This window comes from Zootoca vivipara, chromosome 7 (assembly GCF_965207765.1).
Source record: "Zootoca vivipara chromosome 7, rZooViv2.hap1.1, whole genome shotgun sequence".
NCBI classification, from domain to species: Eukaryota; Metazoa; Chordata; class Lepidosauria; order Squamata; family Lacertidae; genus Zootoca; species Zootoca vivipara.
Window position 1 is genome coordinate 51551847 of NC_142590.1, and position 27941 is coordinate 51579787.

Below are 27941 nucleotides of genomic sequence, written 5' to 3' on the forward strand. Positions count from 1 at the left end.
AGCCCCTCCACCCCCACTGAGATCCAGCACCGAGGGCCTTCTGGCAGTTCCCTCATTGTGAGAAGTGAGGTTACAGGGAACCAGAAAGAGGGCCTTCTCGGTAGTGGCACCTGCCCTGTGGAACGCCCTTCTGTCAGATGTCAAGGAAATAAGCAGCTATCCTAATTTTAAAAGACATCTGAAGGCAGCCTTGTTTAGGGAAGCTTTTAATATTTAATGCTGATTTAATTGGGAGCCGCCCAGAGTGGCCGGGGAGACTCAGCCAGATGGGCGGGGTATAAATAAATTATTATTATTATTATTATTATTATTATTATTATTATTATTATTATATATTTTAATGTAAAACAGCCTTGGGAGACTGAGGGCTTATCCACACTACCTTTTGTGCTGCCCTTCCTAGGCACAGGTCCAGGATTTCTAGGTCTGTGTCTCAGTGGGGTTTGTGGGGGGGGGGCGCGCGCGCCTGTGCCCCACTGCTTTTCCCAAGAAAACTTGCTGTCAACCCTGAATCGGAACAAATGGCTATCGGGTTTTCCATGGATTTCAAACTGTTCCAATTCAGCATTAAAATGCAAGTTTTCCCAGCGAAAGTGGGGAGACCAAAAACAACAACCTGCTCTGACACAGACCTAGAAATCCTGGACCTGTGCTTAGAAAGCGCAACACAAAACAAAATGTGGATGTGCTCTGAGAATTTGAGGATAGCAGAAGGATGGGGACCTTCAGGCTTTTCCCCGCAAACCTTTTTCCTGCTTGAAATCATGCAGCCCATTGTTTTTCCCTGCACAGAATTGCAACAGGTTAAATATGTGCTGAAAGCAGCTAGTGTGAGAGATTTGGAGCAGAAAAGTGGGCAGTTGGGAAAACACCGCCGTCCTTTGATGCCATTTGCCCTTTACTGCGATAGATTGACAAGGAGCCGCCAATTTCAAATTTCTTCTTCTTCTTCTAGGTGATGAATTAACCAAATTAGGTGAAGAAGACGAACAAGGCTGGTGCAAAGGGCGTCTGGACAACGGGCAACTGGGTCTTTATCCAGCTAACTATGTGGAGTCTATCTAGTTTTATCGTGTTCTCCTCACTGCTGTCAGAAAAACAAACCAACCCGCTGTCATCGCCTATCTCTCTATTCCAGCCAAGTAGCCATTTTGCCGTCCCGTCACCCACTCAGCACAATTAGAAATATCCAAACATATTTTCCGACCGATCTTATTTTTTTAATAGACATTTCTGAAGAGTATTTTGTGATCGCTTTAATCTTTTTATTTTCTTCCCTTCTGTTTGAGATAATGAGATACGAAAAGGTCAACACTGTCTCTGGAGGGCTTCCTTAATAAGTGAAAGTCAGGACCTCAAGTCCTTAAAACCTGACCAACAAGGCTTCTGATTGGTTGGTTTTTAAGGCTAATGAATTTGTGATCTACCCTGCAATTGGCCTGAACAATTCTGAAATCCCTGGCACTTCTGCTGCTGGGGCCATTAAATCCACTTCACCCTATCTGAATAGACTGAACAAGTAAAAAATAAGGAGGATTTGTTATTTGATTTGTTATTCCTGCCCATTTCCCTTCTGCGTTTTCTTTCTTGCCTATTCCCGTTTTGAAAAGCAACAAGACAGCTGCTCTTTGTCTTCTGCAAAAAGCCTCAGTCAGCGTTCTTGCACAGTAATATTCTACTAGTCAACCGATCATCCTGAGCCATTGCATTTGCTGGAATTATTGTATGCATATGCTATTTAAATCAAAGGGTTCGCCATGCAGAGCCCCAAGATCCCATTTCCCCCATATATTTGGAGCATGATAAGGCTTCTCCTGCTGACTGGAGACATACTGAAACTTTGAGCTCAAGATGAACACCCTATGCAATTAATTCAAGTGTACCTCACTTGCTCCTTTCTCCCAGTTTCTTTTGCAGAACTTGGGCTCCATTACTGGGAACCTGATCAGTTAGGGGTGGAGCAAATCCATCCCTTTAATTCAAAAACAACACAGATTTCTGTGCTGTTTCCATTCTGAGAGTATCTATTGAAGCAGGAAAACAATGAGATGCAAGCCTGTGATAGCTAATTTAGGCTGCCTGCATAATCAGACAGACCACCAGGCACTCTTTGACAGATAAATTCATTGTTGTGCTATGGTCCAAAAACCTTTCCTGAAAGTGGTGATTTGCCGCAGTTTTCATTCTTAAACAAGATTGCCCATTCAGTTGCTACAGGATGCCTTTGGAAACATATACTTGATTGGAATCCAAGCCTTTAGCTATCGAGAATATATCAACAACTGCCCAGATGTTGACTGGAAATTTCATAGTGTGAACAGGGTTAAGTTCTCCAAAGTGAGGTGGGAGGCTGCATCTCTGTATCAATTGGGGTGGGAAAACCTACGTAGTTAATGATTAAGGAAACAGGAAGTTGTCAGTGTGATGTCATGCAACATATGACGTAGAAGGAATTCAGCAGATGAGATGTGTGACTGGTAATAGATGCCAGCCGGGAAGAAGTATCCTTAAAGTATTGGAAAGTCCGGTTGGATTTCTGTGCACATTGTAATATTAGCAGCAGATGTGTCTGATTTGGTGCATTGATTTTGAACAGTTTGGAGCCATGGAAGTAGTCAGATGACTCAAGGATAGCAGAAAAGATAACCCAGACTGCGGAGAAAAGTTTGTTCTAAAGTGAGGTGCTGTGTCCCTTTTTCAGGCAGTATAAGAAGATTGCTAAAAGGAATATTTGTGATGGAATCCCAGATAAAGCGCCAAATCCATGTTGAAGCTCCGTCCTGTTTGGGAAAAGCATTTGTTCCACAGAAGTAGAAGGAAGGAGTTTGAGGGCTGGCCAGGATGCGTCAGCCAAAGTGTTAGCCCTTCAGCTCTTTGAGCTGAGGACAGTGTGGATGGATGCCTAGAGTTTAGATTAAATGTAATCCCAAACACATAAAGGTCCACGTCAGCAGTGAAATTGTGTTTGGCTTGCTTCAGCCTCCAGAAGTATTCTGTGTTCATACTGGAAACGAGAAATTAGTTGGTTGGGATAGCTATGTACCAGATAGATTAAGGAAACTGGTAAGAAGTTAGCATGCCCCTAGACCAGGGGTGGAGAATGTGAGACCCAAGTACCAAACCTTCCAGGCCTCTCTGTCTGTCCCTCAGAACTCTCCTCAGACCACACACCCTCCCTGGCCCTGCTTTTCACTGAGTATTTTTCCCTGGCTGGAGTGTGCCCTTGAACTCCTAGTGTCTCCTGCTTATGGAGGATAAAATTGGTGTGCATAGAAACTAGCCTACTGTACAAAGGTAAACTCTACATTTGTCACTCCACCCACTTTTACCTGTGGCATGCGACCCTCGGAAAGTTGTCCAGAAAGAATGCAGACTTCAGGCATGAATGAGTCCCCCACCTGCATTCTAGATCAAAGGGAAGTGAAATTTTCCTACCTTTCCCCATCCAAATCCCTCACAGTTGGCACAAGAGAACCACCTATCTAGAGCTGAAGAAGCTACCATAGGAGAAATTAGCATAGGATGACAGTTTTTTCAGTCACCCCTCTGTTTGGCCAAAGATATCATTGAACTGGGATCCAAACTTGTTTATTATTCAGGAACCCTTCTGTGCCAGTAAATGAGGATCCTTCATTATTTTTAAGTTCTCTAACATGCTTAATAAATTGAATCTTCTAGCAAGCCTTTGTCCTGTCTGAGAACAGGACATGAGTTTGAGCCCTACAAGGATCAATAAAGAAACAATATATTTTGTACCACCTACATATTGCTTAACTGACTTTGGATGTATTCCTGCTAGCATAGGTGAGGCCGCCCTTTCTCTATAGGTGATTTGGTGTAAAATTCATCAATAGAAAGTCACAGAGTAGATCCAAGCATTTCAGTGGAAATTTCTCCAATCAGAGTAACTAATTTCTGGTATTCAATGGGGAAAAAATTATTGGATGGAAGACCAGCACTAAATGCTGATCTGAATCGGCCATTCCAACACAAAGGATGAAGAAGCAAATACCAGTTGGTTCCATGAATGGAATGAACTTTGGTACATGGAAAGAAAGTTGCACACAGAGGAGTCCTTCTGCAAACAGAGCTATTCACAAAGTGATTGTGTGTGATGCAATATAAATCGGGAATCGATATGTCAAGCATAATTACAGCATTTGATCTAAAGGGAAGCAAAATTGTTGCTGGTGACATTTGTGGAAAAGTAGGATTAGATGAGATTAAGGGGAGGAAGCAAATTTGATTTGATTATCTTTAAGAATATCTTTGTCCAAAAAAATCTCTCAAATGTAAAGACATTCCTTCAAATCTGTTTATTCATGAATTGTTCAATTGTTGATTTTTTAAATAGCTCTGGCCAGATAGGCTTTTAAGAAGTTGTATTTTCTTCTCCAAAAGTTAGGAAGCTGAAATAATCACAATTCATTTCTGTATTCTTATCTTCTCAGGCTTCCTTACCTTGGGAAAATTCTTGCCCTTTACTCAAATACATGGGTTCCTTGCAGCCTTTTTTTTAATCTGAGAAACTAGATTAGCTAATGGCAAAGTAGATTAGAGTGAAGTCTCAGCAGTTCTTTTCTCAATTTCTCTTCTCCATGGTAGCACAGTGTACATGGTGCATATCATCAATGCTGCACATCACCTGGGCTTGACCCATCTTTGGTTGACATATTTCAAACTGATAGAATCTGATGTTTCCATCATCCAGCTACCTCCCATTCCTAATTTGTTCATTTCGCATATCTCACCTCAGAGAGTGCTCTGTTTGCTTCTGTTTACCAGAAGGCTCCTTGTTTCATGTCTGCTTATAGTACACTTTTATTAACATTCCTCTTCCAAAGTGTGCTCGCCTACATTGGATTCATCCAGCTGGGGACCCACAGATGCTTATAGCTATTGTAACTTAGCTAGTCTATATATGAGTCTTCAAATCTTTCCTTGAATGCCCCCAGTCATCCCCTTCTACAGCTATCCCCTTCCCCAGGTTTCTTTACATAGAGCCGCCATCCTTCCTCCTCCACTGCAACCTGTTTATCTTACAAATTATTGGAGCCAGTGAACCAAGTGTTGTTTCTGAACAAAACATGCTGCATACTGGATAACATAGACAATATTTTTCCGACCTTCAACTTTTGTTTTGTTTTGTTAGGTTAAGAAAAACTTTGAAGAATGCTGTTGTCTCAGCAATGCACCTGTGTTTTTTTTGTACATTGATTGTGTAATTTAAAACAAAAAGGTATATATATATATATAATAAATATATATATATATTGTGACTGTATTACTGTGTATACAAAAATGATAACTGATCTATGTAAATGTTATATGGATTTTAATTCTTGTTTGATTCTCGTACTCTTTAACATCTCCTGATGTAGGTGTAGCTGTCATGTTTACAAGATGAGCTTCATGCTGAGGTTGATCAGGTCACTGGGGTGGAAGGTGAACAAGGAGTAGTTCTGACTCCTAGATTAGTGACTAGCTGATGCTGCACTTCCGACTTAAATTAGATTTCTCTCCCAGTTCAAACTCAAGACTTAATTTGAACTCCAGCCCAAGCCTGATACTAAGAGCAAGCCACTGACGTGCACGCCGTCTGACAGCTGGATAATGTGGCTCAAGGTTTGACAAAGCCCTGCTTTCTTTTCGTTATGCTCAGAAAGTTCTGAATATGCCCCATTCTTGTTCTAACAGTTAAAGCTGATCTTTGGTGAGGGTAGCAAGAGTTTTCACATGAGGCACTATTCCCTAAGTTGTCTCACTCTGCATAATAAGCATTGCATTTGGACTTCCCTGACTGCTGAGCGAGAGTCAGAAGATACAAATGGGGAAAACCAATGGATGTGCTTTGCTAATGGTACAGGACAAGGAAGAGTTAACAAAAGCCTTGATTCTGGTGCGAGTTAAGCCTCTGCAGTCACCATCCCTGCACTATCACCCTCAAGGTATCAAAAAATAATGCTAGCATGACCTAGGAGCCCTCATCCCAGTTCTTAAAGAGAAGAAAGCAGAGATTTGCTTGTTAAGAGAGCCATTTACTGACATTGGAAGGGCTGATTCTCATGCCCATCTCTGGAACAGTAGCTGTATTAGTTCTGAGGCCGTCAATGGCACACATAGAGGCAGATGGATAAAGGCAGGCACATACAGGATTCTCTGTGCATTAACTTTTAGCATGCCGACCTCTTGGGAGTAGCTTTTTCAGCACTTTCAAAAGGACCCTAAAAGTCAATGCAATTCTTTCGTTTGCCTACCTCCATGTAATGAAATGAGGTGCCCGAATCACAGTCTGCCAAGTGGCTACCCTCCTGGAAGTGCTCTTGAGAATTAGCAGTAAGGTTTCTGTAATTGTGTGGGCCAAGGGGCCGCATAGTGAATGCTGGATCCAAAGAAAAGCTATGGTCCTTTTGTCTACTCCAGGGGTTGTCAACCTGGACCCTACCGCCCACTAGTGGGCATTTCAGGATTCTAGGTGGGTGGTAGGGGCTTCTATGGCACAAGCTAAATCCTCCTTCCATCGAGCACTGGTGGGCGGTCAGGAAATTTTACTGTCAAGAAAGATGCATTAGTGGGTGGTAGGTATAAAAAGGTTGACTATCCCTGGTCTACTCCTTCTGATTAAAGCCCCGGGGGACTGGGGGAGATTGTTAACTGTCAGCAAAGCTACATACTAACAGATGGAGAGTAATGTATCTGTGTCATGCCAGTCTGCCTCTTCTTCCATAAAGAGCAAAAACTATACTTAAGAAAAACAATAATAAAAGGATTATTTTATTCATGCACAGTGTGTTTAGCTTTGTTGCTGTTGGCAGAGATTCTAAGGAGGGTTCAGGTTTTATGACACAGGAAACGGAAACTCAACATGGGTTGACAACATGCAACAGAAAATAGTGCTCCTGTGCCTTTAACAGATACCTCTAGCAGGAATTCAGCAGGTGGAGTTGGGTTCCTCAAGTGCTATAGGATGGGCAAAGCTGTATCTGCTGTTAAAGGTACAGGAGCCCTTTATCACATGCAGATTTCACAGCTGCATTAACTGACAGAGCACATTAGGCAATCTGAGTTTTGTTTAACATTTTATTTTTAGAGCACTTATCTTCCAGGAAGCAACTATTACCTAGTGATGTCTTTCCTCAGCACTGTGCTACAGCTAGGTATTTACACTCCCAACAGGTACTGTACGTCCTTAGGACCCATAGTGCCCACATGAATAGACGCATATCCTCAAGAAGCAACAACCCCCTTGCACACTCTAAAATAAATCACCACCACCAACCTCTTCTGCTACAAGCATCATAATTTATTGCAATGTGGTGAGGAAAGAAGGTGCTTTTGTTATGCCACACAATAACGACACAGTTCCATCTTCTTTAAGCATTTATCATAATTGCCTGCAGCTATTTTTTTTGCCAGATGCTTGCTTGCTCTCCTCCCATTATGCACTGCAAGGATGTGGTTGACTCTCCCAATCTGTACATTTCCATTTTACAAACGGCAGCAACATCTATATTGTATACTGTACCTCCACTATAAAGAAATTAAGCGTGGCATTCAACTTATATGCAATAGGCCTGATGAAATGAATAAATATGGCTATGTTCAATCCATTAATTTCAGTGGGAGTTCTCTGAATCAAACATAGTGAATACCACCCAAAATGGGCACATTTGATTGTTTGATTTCTATAAAAAGATCCCACCTGCTAATCAAATATTAATTTGTCCACAAAGGCAAAGAAAAGGCAGTTGCCATTACAGCTATTGGAAATTGGTTTTTAAGTATGTATTTTTTATATGGGTTAGTAATTTCATAAAGACCTTTGTCTCTAAATCCTCCATTTCAGCTATGAGCTGTCAAGACACACAAATGTAAAAGAAAATCATTTTGAACACAAATTAGTCAAAGGCTGAACAAAATGCACATTAAAGATCATAGGAGTGGTGGAAAGCTGCACCCTCGATTTTGCAAAGTAGGCTCAAAACAATTTGCAGAGAACCCCACTGACAAGGGCAACCCAGACTCTTGCACTCATCCCCCAAAATGATTCTTTGACAAGCCCCATTACTCACCTACTATTGTGGCTCAGCGACTTACAGTTGTGGGAGAGTCACTCGGCATCCTTCAGAGCCAACTCATACTGACTTCTGCTCCATAGTGAACTGAATTAACTCGTCCTGTTCTGAAAACCTGAATATCAAACTCTGAGGCAACTATATGAGGCCACTGCTAAAATGAAGACTTGTCCCCTCCACCCAAGCCCACGGAAAATTAAGGTGGGTTTGCTGTGTCTCAAACCAATGTGAAGAGAATTCTGTGAATGAAATGACTGGGCTAACTCTGAGATGAATTAGCAAGGGTGCAACTTGACCTTTTTAATTGCTGTCTGTTGTGCAGCTCTTAAAAGGCGCAGGAGCCCTTCCAGAAAGGTGGGTGACAACTGCAACAATTTGGTCAGGCAGTTTCAAATAACATTTGGCAAAGAATTGGTCTTGCACCTTGAGAAGGCACTTGACTTCAAAGACTGTCTACACAAACTAATAATTTGCACTAATATTCTGAACACACACACACACAAAGGTAATTTAAGCTACTATGCATTATTCAGTACAGTAAACAGATTCCCTTGAACCCATTCTGGTACCCTTGTACCCATTTATTCTGGTACCCTTGTGCCCATTTATTACACAAGTCCCAATGTTGTATATGTTCTGTGGTATTAAGAGGAACCTCAGTCTTTCTTCTATTCTTTGGTGGCCCTGACAGATTTTTTTCAACAAGGTCTGGTGATTTTGCCAGGATGTCTGCAAGTGAAACAGAAGAATTCTTAGTGTGGGGTAGAGGAAGGACCACACACATGCAACTATTCCCCCACAACCTCTCACTTGGCAGTGAGAGGTGAATAGTGTGCATGGCACGTCCATCTTTGCCTTGCTGCTGTCCATCCATCAGAGTTACAAAGTGCGCGCAGTTGGCTTAATTTGGCACAGGCGATTTTGCAGGCAGGGAACTGAGAGCATCTGAGTGACAAGAGAGTGATTCATGGAAAGCCACCCTGTGAGACTGGGAGCTGCTCTCTAATTCCCAGCATTAGTTCCTGAACCGCAACAAAAAAAACAAAAACAAAAAGCCAGCATCATATTTTCAGAAAGTCAACAGCAAAGGCCCTACGGCTTTGTCCGTTCTTGGGATGCTTGCCATCCCCCAGGGATCAGCATCACACCGCCTTATATTACTGCCAGCAGCACCATGAGATCCTAGTGGCAGCACTGCTTTTCTCAGCTAAGCTTTACCCAAATGCTAAGCCAGTTGGCCCCTGTAAGCAGGCAGGTGCCACAGTGTTCTAACCTTGGGTCAGCATGAGCTCTGCCAGAAAAGGACTGTACACGATCCTATTGTCTTTCCTCTCAATCCAGGCTCATTCACACACTGGGAATGGGTGACTCTGTCCTTCTCCTAACAATACCCCAAACAGTCACCATTCTTATGCATTGACTATATGAGAAAGTGGCTGGCCCATTAATACCATACTTGGGTAGACTTTCTGAGCGGTTCCCTTGAGATAGGATTATACTCTCTTCTTAATAGTAGAGTTATCTCCCGCTTGGACTACTGCAATGCGCTCTACATGGGGCTACCTTTGAAAGTGACCTGGAAACTACAGCTAATCCAGAATGCGGCAGCTAGACTGGTGACTGGGAGCGGCCGCCGAGACCACGTAACACTGGTCTTGAAAGATCTACATTGGCTCCCAGTACGTTTCCGAGCACAGTGTTGGTGCTGACCTTTAAAGCCCTAAATGGCCTCGGTCCAGTATACCTGAAGGAGCGTCTCCACCCCCATCGTTCTGCCCGGACACTGAGGTCCAGTACCGAGGGCCTTCTGGCGGTTCCCTCATTGCGAGAAGACAAGTTGCAGGGAACCAGGCAGAGGGCCTTCTCGGTAGTGGCGCCCGCCCTGTGGAACGCCCTCCCATCAGATGTCAAAGAGAAAAACAGCAGAATTGGGGCATTCAGACAACTTAGAAGTTTGCACTGTAGCATGACAGAATATGGAACAATACAGCACTGATTATTAGGCTATAAGGTCCTTCCCAAATGCATTTATTGCAAGATCTGACTCGTTTATGAGCGACTTTGAGAGATTTGCTCCCTAGTTTGCATTTAGCAAAGTTGCAACAAACAAACAAACCCCACCCTTTGCTTTTATGCCTACCATATTCTACCAATGACTTCAATGGAAAGGAAGCAACACCTGCTGGTTAGTCGAGTCTCTCTGTACTGTTACCCTTCCTCCTCCTCTTGACTTCCCATAAGCATGCAGCTGGATATATAGAGATACTGTATAGATAATATGTTTAGATAAATGTACGGAAAGGAAAAATTTCCTATATGCAAACCTGTGAACCCCAAAATGAAGCATACATACTTCATACATTTCACAGCAATTACTTCTCTTTGCTGTTTTACTTTGACAATAATAGTTTATTTGTTTCCCTGTTCTCAAGTAACAAACAGGGGTCTCATGATTATTTGGAAGTTCAGCAGACAAATCCAATGGGCTCCTGCCCCTTGTCCAACCCCTGACTTCATCTGCATTTTAAAATTGTTATGTTGCAGAGGTTAAGGGGTACCATGCTTCCAGAAGTCCTCCAGCTCATAATGTAGTCCGTGTTTCTGAATTTGTTCTTCAGACAGGGTGTACAAACTGGTAGACCAGGCGTTGGGAGATGTCTGGTTTCCTGATGATCCCCTTCTTATAATATTGCCGGATGGAGCGACTCAGCTTGTCATAGTTCATAGCAGGCCGGTTCTTCCGGATTCCCCATAAACGAGCCACCTGGGCGGAATCTTCGATCTTGAATATACCTAGAAAGTAAATATGAGAAGCAGCAAGGCCAATTAAAGCATTTGTTTTCACCCAAATCTATTTGCAATCTAACCGTAATCAACTTCCAGGCACTGTAACAATATTTTGAATCGGAAGAGTGTCTAATTGAAAATATAGTTTGTTTAACAGACAGCCATTAGCATCAGGCTGTAGTAAAGGAGGCAAAACTCTGTTGGTGTGATTGAGAGACCCATGTCTTTTGGCACCTACTCCCCCTGAGCTTTTCCGCCCCAGCTGGTTATTATAAGGACTTGAACCTAAGAGCTTGGCAGGATTCCATTCTGAGCTCATTATGACATGTATGCAGGATATAAAAACAATCACTCATTAATAATAATTATTATTATTATCAGCCCCATACTTCTCTAACCCTGGCTCCAGCTGCCACATCAGATGTTGGTCAGAGACAGATCTTGTAGCTGAGTTTGCATATTTCCTCCTCCCTTCCAATCTATTTTTCTTTAGTGTCGTATCTGTTTAGACTCTAAGCCCGAGTATAGGGCTGTCTTTTTCAGTGATCTGTAAGTGGTATTCGAGGACTTTTTAGCTGCAGCATGGGCTTCAAAAAATACTTTTAAATAAATAAGCAGCAGCAGAAAAGAAGCTTTCAATGACCTCATAAGCACCAAATACTGCAAGAGAGCTTCATGGCAATAGGTCACATATCACTTAGATATGGAGAGGCACAATAGTAACCTTACATATATGAATCATGAGCAATGGAGGTCAGAGTTTTCACGCCAATGGTTTAATATGCCTGGACATTAGAACTACCACCATAAAAATATCTCTGAGTTTATGATTGCATGAATTAAACCTGGAGATGAAGGCTTATGCCCCTAAGTCAGGAGGTGGCACTGAAATTTCAAGAAGGAATCAACAACACTCACCTTTTTCCTTATTAAGCCAGCGAATGAAACGTCCATAGTTATGGGGTTTCAGAAGAAGCTCTTTCAGAAATTGCCATAGGTGAATGGGTTGGCCAGAGCAGGATGAGTCCACCTCACTGTCTGTCCAGTTCTCTTCACTTCCTATAGTAAGAAAGAACCAGACCCAGTTAATGATCAGAAAACCCAAATTACCATGGCCAAGAATGCTTTTGCCCAGCTTGGGCTGATGTGCCAGCTATACCCATTCCTAGAGAGGGCAGATTAGATTCCTACAATGCATTTAGCACAGGGCTGCCTTTGAAAAATGCCCAGCAATTTCACCCAATAGAGAATGTGGCAGGCAGCTAGCCCTGTGACTGGGGCTAATGGTTGGGAGCAAGTGACTCCTTTCGCAAGAGCTACACTGGCTTCCTGTTTATTTCCATAATGAATTCAAAATGCTGATTGATACATTTAAAGCACTACATGGCTTAGAATCAAGCTGTCCAAATGATCACCTCCTCCCGTATCAGCCTGTCTGCCCATAAATACCCAAAGGTAAAGGCTCTGCTTTCCATCCTACTAACACCTCAGCTACATTTAGCCGAGATACAAGAGAGAGCCTTCTCTGTTGTTGCAGTGTTGGAAGATTCAGGACAGGTTTTTAAAAGTACTTATTCACACAGCACATAGTTAAACTATTTGACTTTTAGAAGACATCTAAAGGCAGCCCTGTATAGGGAAGTTTTTAATGTTTGTTGTCTTACTGTGTTTTAATTGGTTGGAAGCCACCCAGAGTGACTGGGATAACCCAGTTAGGTGGGCGGCATATCTATCTATCTATCTATCTATCTATCTATCTATCTATCTATCTATCTATCTATCTATCTATCTCACTCCCACAGGAAGCAGTGATGGGCACTAACTTGGATAGCTTGGAAAGAGGAATAGACAAATTTATAGAGGGGATGGCTATTGATGGCTACAAGCCATGATGGCTAGACGCCTCTATAGTTGGTGGCAACCATGCTTCTGAATACAGTCAAATCTTGGTTTTTGAACGTCTGGGCTGCCGAATGTTTCGGAAACTGAATGCTGAAAAACTGGAAGTGAATGCTTCCATTTCCAAATGCACCTCAGAAGTCGAACAGCTTCCGAGGTGCATTTCTCAATTTTCCCCATTGAACTTTCTGACAGCCCTTTGATCCTCAGTTTTCGAACGTTTCAGAAGTGGAACGGACTTCCGGAACGGATTATATTTGAAAACCGAGGTTCCACTATACCAGTTGCTTCTGAAACTACAGAAAGGGAGAGGGCTCTTGTGCTCGAATCTAGCTTGCTGGTTTCCCACAGACATCTGGTCAGTCACTGTGAGAACAGGATGCTGAACTAATGGGTCACTGGCCTGATCCAGCATGCTCTTCTTACATCTACCTAGACTGTAGAACAGCCTTCCCTTCCTGGTGCCCTCTGGATACTTTGGCCTACAACTCCAGTCACATGTTTATAAGCTGCCTTGAGCACTTTTGTGGAAAGGTGGGGTACAACTATTTTAATTCTAATTTTAAAAATCACCCCAAAAGAATGGAGGTACCCTGTTTCTCATATTTTAAGACATACCCATAAAATAAGCCATAGCAGGATTTTTAAGCATTCAAGGAATATAAGCCATACCCCGAAAATAAGACATAGTGATAGGCGCAGCAGCAATGCCGGCCGCGGCAGGAGGAGGAGGAAAAAAATAAGACATCCCTTGAAAATAAGCCATAGTGTGTTTTTTGAGGAAAAAAATAAATATAAGACGTGTCTTATAATATGAGAAACACGGTATACATTTCCTCTTTTTGCCCAACAGCAAGAAGACAACAGAATAAGCAGAACAGAAACTGGCATCTGCTACAAGTCGTACTGCAATTCATTTGTTTAGTGGCTAAAAACACCACTTGGTTTCCTGAACCTCTTTATCTGCACCCCAATCGCTTCCCAGCTGTTTCTACTCTCCTCCCTACACCATTCATTCATTCATTCATTCATTCATTTACTGCTTGCTTTGGTTACATGCGGAAAGGGTGAGCTCACCACAGTAATGCATCTCTCCAGGGGCAGCTTTCTCCTTCATCCAGGCAGCTGGAAAGCAAGCACAAATGTCACAGGATGGTCCAGTGGTCTGGCCATTGCACTCTGATGGGCCCAGTTTCCCCACACTCGAGGATCTCAAGGAAACCACTTGCTCATAGATTTGGAAAACCCCAGTTTCCTGCTGTGTGACAGGCCTATCCACCCTACATCATTTCCACTATTGATTGCCTAACACAGAATTAATTGAACCGAAAGACTTGCTGTTCCATCAGGCTGAATGCTGGCACAATTTCAGTGAACGTGGCCATAAGCCAATGGTATAAAAAGTTCCATCAACATAAATTATTTCCCTTTCCCTGTAAAGGCAGCATTGGTTTGCAGGAATAATTTCCCAGGTAGCAATAGGAGATTGCTAAGAGGTTTTTTTTAAAAAAAGTTCTGCTTTTTAGCTGTAATATTTTCCCCAGCTCAGTCTCTAGATACCTGACTTCCAGATGTCCAGATGAGCATGCAAGACATCCCCACATGCTGGGGATCGCTGACGGAACTGCTCCTCAGACATGGCACACAGGTCCTTCCCACCGAGATCCTGGAATGATTTCCCAATCTGGGGGAGCCTGTATTGGTGTTCTGTCCACAAGATCCACTTCTGGACATTTCCTGGACTCCAATCTGCTGGGTCTATAAGGGAAACAAAGAGATATATTTTTTTAAAAAATAGTTTGTATTGTCTTAAGTATAATTCATCAACAAAGAAAATGCACAAAGCATTCCAGAGGGCCAGCATTAGCAGGGGAGAGTTTCCCCATGTTCTGGTTTGTCCACAACTCTCAAAGGTATATGTGTGGGGAAACTCCCCATGCTTGAAATGAAATTTATTCCAGACCTAACACATTTTGGAGTGTTCCTGTGGGACACTACTAATATGCCAATGACATAATAAGGAATTGAACCATGAGAATAAAATATAAACACATTCTCCGTGTCTCACACTGAAAGAATATGAAACAAAATGATCATTCTGCTTTAAAAAAAAATCTACAAAAAGTCAAATTGCCTCATTTGCCAATGCATAGTGACAGAGAGTTCTTTATCCCATGCCTTCTGTTACAACTTTTGCTGTATGGTTTTTTAAAAAATCTCCAGCAAATACCTCTGATGCCAGTGTGTGATCTCCAAGCTGCCATTTTTCATGGTATAGCATTTGTTTATATCAGACAGAGACCCAGGCTACATACACAGATGACACTACTTCCACTACCGGTTTGGGGAAATTGCATACATGTGTTAGCCACAATCAATATCTATCCTGTTGTTTCTTACAAAACATTGCATTTTGATGCATTTTCTCCTAAACCGCCTTTGAATCAAATTGAGAAGAAGAACCACAGTTCAAGAGCCACTGGGGTGGTAGAAGTAAAGACAAAAAATCAGTACTGATAGTTGTAATGGTGTATTCATGTCATAATGTGTGGTGCCAGCTCTAATGTCTTTCCTTATACCTCCAAGACAGCAGGAAACAAAATCAAAGAAGTCTTCTGCAAGTCACTCAGGAGTTCTATGTGGGTGAACAACAATGCTAATTCCAGGGCAAGTGGGAAAAGTACCAAGACACTGGTGCCTAGAATAGCACACTCAGCAGATATGGGGCACAATATTCTGATAAACATTCTCACATCCATTCTCAGAGACTTCTCTGATCCTCCTCATATGGAGGGAGGGGACATTGACGAATCAAGGGGAAGGGGAAGGAAGCCATGCTGCTGCATAATAAGCCTGTGGCTTCATAAGGTCTCGAAGGGTTTATCCCGAATGGTTAATGAATACAAACCCCATCTTGCTTCATGTTTTTTCCAGTTGACAGCACCCATTTCAGGAGACACCAAACTGTTGGACCAGCCCAGTATCTTTCCCCTTGGCCCAAGCTTTTTGAGCTTGTAGTTTTTCATAGTGTGAAACTACATTCCCCTCTGCAGCTAACTGTAATCAGAAGCATGGATGAATCCCTGTTCTTTCTGTTTTAAAAACAAACCGCAGAATCAAACGGGAAATGAGATCCTGCATATTTTGCAGAATTGGGGGTGGGGTGGGTCACAGAATATTTTAGATCATAAATTCTTAGTGTTTAGAATTTGACATCCAATGTCGAGATAAAGAAGTACACAACTTTTAGAAGACATGTGAAGGCAGCTCACTATTGGGAAGTTTTTAATGTTTGACGCTTTATATGTCCTGGAACCTGCCCAGAGTGGCTGAGGAAACTATTATTATTATTATTATTATTATTATTATTATTATTATTATTCACAACCACTGTATTCTGTTCCCTGTTTCATGGGCTAAAGGGCAACATTTGGAACTACAGAAGTCAACAGAGTTTTCACAGATTTCAAATGATTAAACAGAGCGGGTCCTGCATAGGCTATTCTACACAATATAATAATAATTATATGTATGTATATATATATATATATATATATATATATATATATATATATATATATATATATATATATATTTACCCTGCCCATCAGGCTGAGTTTCCCCAGCCACTCTGAGCAGTTTCCAACAGAACAGAACATTAAAATGCAATAATCTATTAAACATTCAAAGCTTCCCTAAACAGGGCTGCCTTCAGATGTTTTCTAAAAGTCTGGTAGTTGTTTTTCTCTTTGACATCTGGTGGGCAGGGGCATAGGAAGATAAGGGTGATGGGGGCGGGCCACCACGAGTGGCGCGATCCCAGGGGCGCCATCAAGGCTGCCCACCCCGCCCCAAAACACGCACCCCGCCCCAAAACACACACCCCGCCCCTGTGCACGGCGTGCCCCACCCCAAAACGCATGCAAGGTGGCGTCATGCTTGCGGGTGACGTGACACCCCTCGCTGGCCCGCCCCTCGCCTCCGTCCAGGGAGAGCGTGTGCCGCAGCAGGGAGAGAGCGCATTGGCTGAGCAAGCCCCTGCAGCGCCTAGCGAGGTCTTCGCTGGGCGGCTGCCGGGACCAGCTTGCTGCCTCAGCCGATACGCGCTCTTCCTTCCTGCTGCCGCGCTCTCTCCCTGGGTGTAGTTGAGGGGTGGGCTAGTGAGGCAACGCTTGTGACGCCCCTCGCTGGCCTGCCCCTCGACTCCATCCAGGGAGAGCACGCATTGGCCGAGGGAGCAAGGCGGTCCCGGCAGCCGCCCGGTGAAAACCTCACTAGGCGCTGCAGGGCTTGCTCAGCAACGCATGCTCTCTCCCTGGACAGAGGCGAGGGGCGGGCCAGCGAGGGGCGCCACACCCACGCATTGTGACATCACAACACTGCGGAGTGGTGCCCCGCCCCCGGGGGTGCCCCCGCTTTGACGCCTCGGGTGCCAAAGCGGCTAGCAATGCCCCTGCTGGTGGGAGGGCGTTCCACAGGGCGGGTGCCACTATCGAGAAGGCCCTCTGCCTGGTTCCCTATAGCTTGGCTTCTCGTAGTGAGGGAACCGCCAGAAGGCCCTCGGCGCTGGACCTCAGTGTCCGGGCAGAACGATGGGGGTGGAGACGCTCCATATCACATGAAGAATGCTTTCAGGCCCCCTTGTTACAGAGGTTGAAAGCAAGGAGGTAGAAAAGCTGAGGCAGATTCAGGGAAGTGTGGCCAGTGCAACTGCAGGGGGCGTCACAACTATACCGGAAGGCAAGAGGCAGGGCGCCAGTGAAATTTGAGACCCCCAAAGTCTGCCACTGAGGGAAGGGCCTATTCAGTACATTCTCATGCCAACCCCAATGCAGTTTTGACTCATGCCCACTGTGGCAACTCTATCCAATAGCCACATTGCACCATCAGCATACAGTACATGGTACCTTTCACAGGCAACATAAGCACTGGTCTGCGACTAGCATGGGACCCGCTAATGTTAAGCAAGCAATATTGACTTCTGCCTATGAATTTCCGTCATTGCATAGAAATCAACTCAGCAGGAGCCACCCCATCGCCCTCTGCTGCGTAAACATTTCCCCTGGGTGGGCTAATAGGCCTTCCTAGATAGGCCTCCCAAACAGTAAAAGAAGAGGATGCTCTCTAGGTACTCACCTGCAGCAATATTGAGAAGCTTGCAAGCTGTTTCAATGTCCTTGAGCACTTCACCCACCACCATACTCTGCACTTGCTCCAGGGAGTGTTCTTCCAAGTGAAGACTGGCTTGGTAGTCCATATCAGGTGTAAGGCTCAAACCTTGACTGTCAATGATAGGGCACTGCTCGGGTTCTTTAGGTACTTCTGCCCTGCCGCCTTGGCTGCTGGGCTGCTGGCTTTCGCCCAGACCCTTCGGAACCCAGTTGCTGTCGTCTGGGTAGAGCATATCAAAGTACTGCAAGCAGAAGGTGGGGAGGGTTTGCTCGGGTGTGGCAGGAGGGCTAGGACTGTCAAGGGACCTCCAACTCTGGCTGTCAGGGTCTTGGGCAACAGGCAGTTTCTCGAGACCAGAATACAGCAAAGGATCTTGAAGGGTGACCCGGCTGCGCGGCAGAGCAGTCAAACCTTGGTCAGCACTGCCCATCACTCTACACAGGTTTGTCTCCAGATCTGTCATCGAAGAGAGGGAGAAGGAAGGAAGGGTGGGGCATAGAAACCCACACGCCAGTTAGAAGGGATGGTTTGACAGTAATTTCTGCATTTCTGCCCAGTGATCAGGCACAATGGAGGAGAGCTAAGCCTGTTAACAGGAAAGAAACCACCAAAGAGTCACTCTGTGGCCAAAGAGACCTCTAGATGAAAATAGGTTAAATAGCTCTTCATGAGCCCAGGCAACTTCCCTTCTGGGTCATTTGGCAATAAGAGGGCAGGGGAAGGAATTCTGTCAGTAAGGGCAAAGGGATAATCAAATGCAGAAGAGAGAGTTGCCCATGGTCAGGATCAGATAATATCTTTATGGTGAGCAACAGAAAATCTCTTTCTACTTTCCTGAGGGTGAGAGAGGAGGGACCAAAACCTTTAAGATGCCGAACCCATCAAAGGGTACTTGTCAACACATGGCAAAAAAAAAAATCATAGATGGGCTCAAACCACATTTGGTGCTGGAGTTTGAAAGTTCAGTCTGGTGTTTTATTTTGTTTTATGGTATGATAAACTTGCGTCCGTATTCCTGTTTGTCACCCTTAGTCTGCACGTTGCCTCTCAAAGGAGCACCTTTGTTGCAGAGCCAGCTTATTTCTATGTATTCAAATCTACTCCAGTGGGGAGGCTTCCTTACAATTTGTTTGTTTCATAAAATTTATAGACTGCTTGATTGTTAAAAAGAAAAAGCCCTCAAAGCAGTTTACAAAGGATAAAACAGTAAAATCAAGAAACAATTGCAATCCTACTTTAAAACATACAACAATTAAAGAACTAAAACAGATTAAAATTACCTCAACTTTCTAAGCATCTTAGTAGTTTATTGACGTGTGTGTGTGTGTGTTTAAAAGAGAAATCAGATGTGATCATGTAAAATGCTATTGACAGAGGGGCTGGGGCATGCCCATGTGAACCTTTACATCAGGCATCCCCAAACTTTGGCCCTCCAGATGTTTTGGACTACAATTCCCATCATCCCTGACCACTGGTCCTCTTAGCTAGGGATCATGGGAGTTGTAGGCCAAAACATCTGGAGGGCCGCAGTTTGGGGATGCCTGCTTTACATGTTTAGGGGTCAAAACAAAATCTGTGATGTCTACTTCACCCAGATGAAGGGAAACTCCTGCTTATGTGAACATTTACACATCTTAAATTGCCCAGTGACTAGAACTGTGGCTAAACTAACATTTTGAAATGCCAGTGGGGTGTAACACACAGCTGACAGCCCTGCAAGCAAAGCTTGGATGCTCATATGGTACAGAGACCAGAGTCTCATACTGTCTTCTTCTGGCCAGAGTGGATGCACATAGGGGAAGCTAGAGTTTGACTTTGAACCTAAACACACCTACCTGAAACAGGCTATTTATTTCCAAATAGACATGCACTAAGTTCCAAGAATCAAGGTTTTGGTGAGAGGGCAGAATGGGCATGCCCTGAGGCACGCTTGGCACAGGCAAGTATCTTTCAAATATTAGAAGTGCAAATCTGAGACTAGCTAAACAAACCAGAATCTTATATAAAGTGCATGGCAGCAGAGATAATGGAACCCAAATCTCCTAAATCTCAGTCACTGCAGTATCCACATTTGGCCTGGCACAATCTCCCTCAAAGAAGTGTCCTATACACAAGTTCACCATGAACCCAGGGAGACAGGTGACATCCGATGGATTATATATCCACAAACATTTCAGCCCTGAAATCAGGACCTGAATGAACTTTCTTTTATTTTAATCTGTGCTTTAAAACATCGCACCCATCTGTCTTTGGTACAGGGAGGCCTGGCCTCAACACAGAAAGGGATGAGCCTGCTGGATTTCCATGGCAACCTTGGGAACTGTCACAAACCAAACAGAAATCCTGACTGTTCCCTGAGGCTTTAAAGGTGGGAGGGGAAAGAATCACTCTGAAATGAGAGTGTGGTTAAAAGGCTTCTGTTGAGGCTAGGATATCCAAATGTGTCTGGAGTCTATAGCTTTACAAGGCCTCTTCTTTTTATTGGTATTGCCACACAACCCTCCCCGTCCTCAAATTGTACTACCTATACTCTCTGTCAAGGAACTCTAGAATTTTCATGCGGCATTTCAGAAATTGTCACTCAGTGAGCACAGCAATGAGCAAACCCAATCATATAGCAATGATCCGAACAAAAGTAGCATACATTAATTTTATTTGTTTGTATTAAAGCCAACAATGTGTATACTGCTTTTAATCCCTGTCATTTCTAAGCAGCACACAGGACTGCTAAAAACGAGTAAAACATGAGTTCAAACTATCAAGCCACAAATTTTCAACCACCCCATGCCAACCAGAAACTATTATCAATTTCATGTCAGCAAAATAAGGATGAATGGCTTTATTGTTAGAGAGGTAGGAATATTGGTATGAGGAAGGGCACTGGTTCATTGCCTTCATGCCATGACTTATATAGCATCTGGGCATTTGGGTATAGCATTTTGGGCCACCTTTCCGATTCCTGGGAATCACAGCTCACATTTAAAAACAGCAGCAAAGGAATCTCTCCAGCTTGCTGCAGCCTTCTTTGAGCCAAATAAAGGTGCCCTTTGTGTAAGGGTTTTATTTGCAGAAGTGTTCTGTACAGTACGTTACTATCTTTGCTCACTTCAGTGTGCCAAAAAAATTCATTTCCGTACTGCTGTTTCTAGCAGGTTTCTGCCCAAGGGCTGGACCCATATTTGCTCCCCAACATGAATACTATATTGTAAATAAGATATAATTAAATGTCACCACTTGCTGCAAGCCAGAGACCCATTAGTGGCCAATGAAAGACAAGTGGAAGAGGGTATCTTACTGTTTGATTTGTTCTGAAAGCAAACCAGGCATGCAGGTTCCTGCTACTTATCACACAGAGTGGTCCAACATCTCTAATTTACAGCTGCAGATATTTCCTAATTATCTCTGGGAGGGATAATTAAGTGATATTAAAAACGCATGCGGATCTGCACAGCTACAGCTAAAGACAAGATATGTTACAGATTTAGATAGTGGGGCACTGAGGAGGTAAAATGGTTTTCCAGCGGTGACACAAACACATGAACTGTGGAGCTCTTTAAAATAAGAATAATAAATAACTGCATGAGTTGCTGACCTCCTTTGATCACTATTAAATCCTATCTCTTACATTGCATGCTATAATTGGAAAACTAAAATCATAGCTGGAATTAATACCCATAGCTATATATAAAAAAAAATTCAAGAAAACTTTAGCATTTGATCATTTTTTTTAAAAAAAACTGGAATGGTGCTTGTACTAATCAAAGCACAATGTAAAAGGCTGGCATTTCAAAAGCCGTATCTCTGTCGTAGATCTGTGAAAGTTTGGCTCTTTTTGCAGAAAAAGCAAATAAAAGAACAACTTAACCTAAGCAAAGCAAGCAGTCCGTTCCTTCCTTGCACAGGCAGTACAAGTTGGTTTCAACTCAGACTTGCTGGCACAGAGTAATTTCTAATGGGCAGGTAATTCAAACACAGTGCTGACAAATCAGGCACAGATGCTCAAGGAATTGTTCAACTCAAAGGCTTCCATTAAAATAGAAGACTGTGACCTTTGGAGAGCTCCCGGTGAAAATACAAACTGCTGACAATATATTTAGCCACATAGGAAGCTGCCTTATACCATTTATACTACAGGTGAAACTTGGGAAATTAGAATGTTGTCGAAAAGTGCATTTATTTCAGTAATTCAACTTATTTTTTCTTTTCTTTTTTATTTTTACAAATGCTTTCTTTTGGTAATTCCACAGTAATAAAACAAATAGTTACAATAATACAAAAATAAACATCGCTATTACATTTCATTAATTACATTCCATTTATAATTGACCCGCCTAACGACAAATAATTACAATTACAACAAATAAAGGCTTGATGTATCTTGCTTTGCATGTCATGCATCTATCTCACATATTGGTTTCACCTTTTAAGTTGCATTACTGAAATAAATGCACTTTTCGACGATATTCTAATTTTCTGAGTTTAACCTGTACATTTAGCCCAGTGTTACTACTCTAGTTGGTAGGAGCTCTCCAGGGGCTCAGGCAGTTCTTTCTTTCCCCATTACTTGCTACCTGAATGTTTTAACTAGACGCAGTGATGGGCAACCTTTTGAGCTTGGTGTGTCAAAATTTGCCAAAAAACGAGCATAACTCGGGTGGTGTGTCACTTCGAGAAAAAACCATAATTTTGTGAAATTTATAGTTTAAATAACAAAAATGTATAATTGTAATATATAACTGTATTTAATAAACCAAAAACTAACCAAACCAAACCAAAATGGATGTCTCTGCTGCATTCACATGGGAACATGTACAATTGCTCACAAATGTTGCAACAAATAAACATCCTCATCATCACCAGAAGACTAATAAGGGACTCAAGGGTCTAAGTTCTCTCAAGTACATCACACTTGAATCATCCCGTCTTCTGCAAGCACTCCAGCTTGCCAGGCAGAATGATACCTCCTCTCCTCCCCTGTGTGCTGTTTTGGGGATCTTCCTGATCCCCTTCCCCCGCAGCCATTTTTTGAGGTGTGGGGGCACACAGAGGGAGAAGAGCAGGGAAAACCCCACAGCACAAGTGGAAGTCATTGTGCAGGGCTTCCACTGATGGGGCCAGTTAGGTGGATCCTGCCTATAGTCTCTATCAGAGGCTGAGCACAAGACTGAAAGGCTGTATCTAACTCAGGAAAGATATTCCTATAGAATTTCCTCAGATTACATTGGTTTTCAAACAGACTGCATTCTGTGGGTTGATCTGTGAATAGATTATGCAGGTTGCATAAGGCAAAATATGATATAGGTAGGGTCATATTTTTGCCCCTTCAACCATGTAATTATTTTATCCCGCAAAGGCCATGGATCTTTTCCTGTTAAATACTGTGAAGTCTGACTCTCCACAGGTCAGGGACAACACCAGCTGTTCAGAAAACTGCTTTTGGGGAGCAGGTGGGAATAATGCTTCTGATACTAGGAATCCCCACAGAGTGCTTCTGCCTCTAGGTTACCCATAGAGATGTTGCCCAGCTCCAAACCTCTACCGGTAGTTTATTTGCTCTGGATTAAATTAAGGCCCCGAGAAATCAGCCCTAAATCCAGCCCCCATGTGGCTTCCGACACAAAAGAGAATCTGGTAACAGCTTGCAAGGCCCTTTATTGGAAGCCCTCTGCCGAATTATGACGGTGGGGGGTTGCTTGGAAGTGGGATTAGATCATACTCCTGCCTAGACCACAAGCAAAGGAGATAATGAAGTAGATAGCATGCCAGGCATTTTGATGGCTTGACGTCAGCAGAGCTGCAGCTGCCTTTTGGCCTCTCCCTGTCGCCTGCATGCGCAGGCTCTCCACGTCCTGGTCGGGAAAACATGGGACCAGACACCACCACCTTCCCATCAGCATTTCAAGCAGTGCACACTGACACAGAAAAGACGCTTGCATTCTACATGTAAAAGTTACTAGGTTTTATGTGGGGTGTTGCAGAATTACTTTCCCAATTGCACACCCCACTCTTGGTAGCACATCCCAATTGCCACCTAATCTGCAGGGCTTGTGCCTGGCTTCTTATGCCAGATGTAGTTTGTTTCTGCAGTGTTCCCCACCTGCCTTGTATGGGATGGATGGGGCTAGTGCAGGCATCCCCAAACTGCGCCCCTCCAGATGTTTTGGCCTACAACTCCCATGATCCCTAGCTAAGAGGACCAGTAGTTCAAAACATCTGGAATTGTAGTTCAAAACATCTGGAGGGCCGAAGTTTGGGGATGCCTGGGCTAGTGGAACAACAATATTTATATTTCAGACCACTGAAACCTCGTTTCTTGTCAGGTGGAAGGGATGAACCTCATTCTCTACAGCAGGGGTGGGGCGCCCTATGCCCTAAATGCACCCCTCTCCAGACTTCTCAAGCTGACCCATGGGCCTCTTCACTGGGCCTGCTTCACACCTTCCTTGTGTGCTTTTGCCTGGCTGGAATGGGCCCTTGAACTCTGATAATTATTCTCCACTGATAATGTGACCCTTGGCCTGTAAAAGTCCCTCCCCCCCCCAACCCTGCTCTAAAGCAGTCTTCACCAACCTGCTGCCTTCCATATGTTGCTGGACTACAACTCCCATCAGCCCCAGCCAGCACACTGATGGGAGTTGTGGTCCAACAATGTCCGGAGGGCAAGAGGTTGGTGAAGGCTGCTTTAAAGTAACGGTAGCCAACTTACGACACCTGTGAATATCCCAAGCAGCTGGTAGCTTATGGCATCCCTGGATACTAGGGCTTGCTGGCTTGGTTGCAGCACAGAGCTGGAACTGCACTCCTGTCTGTTCTACCCAGACTTCCCTGCTCCACAGCTTGCCAGACCAGAGGCAAAACACACACCAAGGTCCCAAAGAGGCACCATCAAACATTTCAGACTTGACTTCTAGGAACCTGCAGGCCATGGTTGATGTTGTGGACTACAACTCCCATGGGATATATCTAGCACTGCTGGTGGGCACAGGTTGACGAAGGCTGCCTTAGACTGTGGAAGCAAAAGGCCCGAGTGATCTTCTGACAAAATGTGCTGTACTTTAAGGGTGGGGACCTTTGTTTGGCTTTCTCTGGCTTTGGCACAGAGGCTACCTGCTGCCTTTATGTTTATGGGATAGGTGGGGAACTGTTTACATGGAGAAGCTGCTCTAAAAAAGAAGTGGATTCACTGCGACAGCAAGCCAGGGAAATAGCAACTGTACAAAGAAAGGAAAGGAAAGCTAGTTTTTCCTCTCACGATCCTCTTTCCATCCCTTAATTAAAACATCAAATCCACAGCTTTTGATCAGTTACGAAGTTCTTCCTTCTTTCCATGATTCTAACTAGGAATCTGAGCTCCTTGCTTCTTTAGGCACATTATATACATCCACACTGCAATTTCACCCTCTTTTTTTCCACCAGTGAACCTTTTTAACCTAGTGGTTAAAAAAAAATCACTCTCCTTAATTTTCTCCCCAAAGCTCATTAAATGTTCGGTAACTGGTCTCTGTTTCATATTTCTATTATTTATCTTCTGTGAGGGACAGGGGATATCGCGAAGTCCCTCCCCTCCTGAGTTCAAGCCCGTCCCCGAGCAAAGGGGAAAGCAGGGAGAGTTCCGATTCCAGTGGGGAAGCAGGAAGTCGTGTCCGAGGCTCAGGCAAGGTAGAGGAGCCAGGGTCCCAGGTGGGACAGGAAGGGGCAAGCAAGGGGGGAAGACCCATCCCCCCAACTCCAGAATTACGCAGGAAGAGGAGGGGCAAGAGGATGGGTCTGCCAAAGCTTTTGTGTTGGAGAAAGACGCGCCAAAAGCCATTAGGAGGTTCTGAAACCGACTGACCACATCACTCCGTGTAAATAGCAATGACTTGAGCACTGTAAATACGCAGCACCAATAAAAGAATAAAATGCAGAGCTGCGTGGCGTCGTTACTCTGAAGTAGTCCACTCCGGCCACCGTGACAGCAACCTCCTAATCATTTTTGGGCTACTTTGGAGTTGCCGGGATGAGCGTGTCAGAGGCGGAGAAGTGGCGGCAGATCGCGGAGCAAGCCCAGCTAGAACTGCAGCAGCTGTCGCTGCAGGCGCAGGGAGAATTGAAGGCAGCTAAAGAGGAGACTAAGAAGGTCCAGGACGACCGGCTACAACTTGCGGAACAGGTGAGAGAGCTTCAGGAAAAAGAGCAGCAATTAAGGGCGGTGGCGGTAGACCTCCAAAACAAGCTGGATGCAGAGAAAAACAAGGCGGGAGGGGCACCCCAAGTCCAAGTGCTGCCAGGAAGGAGAGCTGGGACCCTAGTTAGCAAGTTCAATGGAGACCCGAAGGAATTTCAAGGCTTTGAGACTGAGATTGTGTATGCTCTTGAGCTGCACCACGATGAGTTCCCTGATGATGAGCACAGAGTAGCGTTTATTGTGGAGCACCTTACCGGGGCAGCCAGGGAGTGGCTAAGACCGTTAATTGCAACAAGGAATCCTTGCATGAAGAATGTCAAACTATTTCTAGAAGGTTTGAAAACGATGTATTCGTCCGATAGTCATATGGACCAGACTAAGGAGGAACTTCATAATTTACGCCAAGGAAATATGACAGTTCGCGCGTATTGGGCGAAATTCACCATGCTGGTGCACAGATTGGGGTGGGAACTGGGGTCCCCCCCAATGCAAGCGGCGTTCTACTTGGGGTTGCATGAGGAGGTGAAGGATGAGCTCTCGAGAGGTCCAAAGCCCAGTGATATGGATCAGCTGAGCAAAGCGGCTCTGGCGGTGGGGGTGAGACAGGAATCCCGGTGGAGCGACAAACAAGCAACGCGCGCAAAGCGGGCTTGGTTCCCACGGTCGCAGGAGAAACCACTCCCCCAACAACCCTTTCAAGCCACGCCTGGGGCCAGCCAGGACCAGGAACCCATGCAGATTGATAGCGCGCGCGCGCGGGCTTTTCAAACCCCAGCGGCGCCAAGACGCAAGGAGGGAAAGGGCGGGAATTGCTTTCTCTGCAACTCCCCCCAGCATCTCGTCAGAGACTGCCCACATCGCAGGGAGTGGCAAGGAAGGGCGGGAACGGTGGTGCCCCCCCCACTGACGCAGCACCACAGCAGGGAAACGGGAAAGCCTGGCTGCAGGAGACAAGGGGCAGCAGCCAGGCACAGTCAGCAGACAACAGCCCCAGCCCACCCACCCGCACAGAGAGGAGCAGAGCCAGCCCACCCCTCCCGGAGCAGGAGTGGTTCTAGAAGTCACGCTAACGCTCCCAAATGGCTATCCCCTGACAGTCCTTGCCTTAATTGACAGTGGTGCCTCAGCGAACTTCTTCTCGAGAAACTTTGCAGAAGAGCACCAGATCCAGCTTCTGCAGCTGGATTTTCCCCTTCACGTGGCAACCATTGACGGCAGAGAGCTGCTGGGGGGGGCCATCACTCATCAACCCCCCCCCATGAGAATGACGGTGGGAAGGCACTCAGAGACACTGGCATTCAACGTCACCACCATCTCAGACCCCCCCATCGTCTTGGGCATGAGCTGGCTGGCGCGCCACGACCCCTCCATCAGTTGGCACCAGAGATGCATCACTTTTGGATCGGACTTTTGCCTGGAACATTGCATGCAGCACCAACCAGGGGAGGGGCCTCCGATAGCCACGGTGGCCACCATGCACGTCAAAGGGGGTGAGGCGATACCCAAGCCGTACTGGGACCTGCAGGAGGTCTTCAGCGAAGCGGAGTCCGACCACCTACCCCCACACAGGCCTTTTGACTGCCAGATCAACCTGGTGCCAGGGGCAACTATACCCCCAGCCAAGCTGTACGCCATGTCAGACCAGGAACTGGAGGATCTGCGCGCTTTCATCGACAAGAACCTCAAGAGGGGGTTCATCAGAGAAAGCAAGGCAGCAGGGGGCAGCCCGGTCTTCTGGGTGGACAAGAAAGACACGCAACAGCGCCGCCTGGTGGTGGATTTTAGACGGCTGAATTCGGTGACAGAGCCAGTGGCTTTCCCCATGCCCAGAGTGGATGATC

At 44.7% G+C, this 27941-nt stretch overlaps 2 protein-coding genes across 8 annotated transcripts in view; one reads left to right on the top strand and one right to left on the bottom strand.

The window, feature by feature from the left end:
- The window catches only part of PACSIN1 (protein kinase C and casein kinase substrate in neurons 1), a 57704-nt gene extending 52264 nt beyond the window's left edge, over nucleotides 1-5440 (top strand). For both annotated transcript variants that reach the window (XM_088674198.1, XM_035123981.3), the window contains exon 10: nucleotides 956-5440. In XM_088674198.1, the coding sequence (XP_088530324.1) occupies nucleotides 956-1065 (110 nt within the window). In that variant the 3' untranslated portion in view covers nucleotides 1066-5440. The remainder of the gene's footprint in view (nucleotides 1-955) is intronic.
- Nucleotides 5441-7282: 1842 nt separating this feature from the next.
- Nucleotides 7283-27941, bottom strand: part of SPDEF (SAM pointed domain containing ETS transcription factor) — a 33014-nt gene continuing 12355 nt past the window's right edge. For all 6 annotated transcript variants that reach the window (XM_088674200.1, XM_035123942.3, XM_060277035.2 and 3 more), the window contains 5 exons: nucleotides 17898-18389; nucleotides 14322-14519; nucleotides 13839-13886; nucleotides 11781-11921; nucleotides 7283-10868 (listed from right to left, as the gene is read on the bottom strand). In XM_088674200.1, coding sequence (XP_088530326.1) covers nucleotides 10690-10868; nucleotides 11781-11921; nucleotides 13839-13886; nucleotides 14322-14519; nucleotides 17898-18363 — 1032 coding nt within the window. In that variant the 5' untranslated portion in view covers nucleotides 18364-18389 and the 3' untranslated portion in view covers nucleotides 7283-10689. The remainder of the gene's footprint in view (nucleotides 10869-11780; nucleotides 11922-13838; nucleotides 13887-14321; nucleotides 14520-17897; nucleotides 18390-27941) is intronic.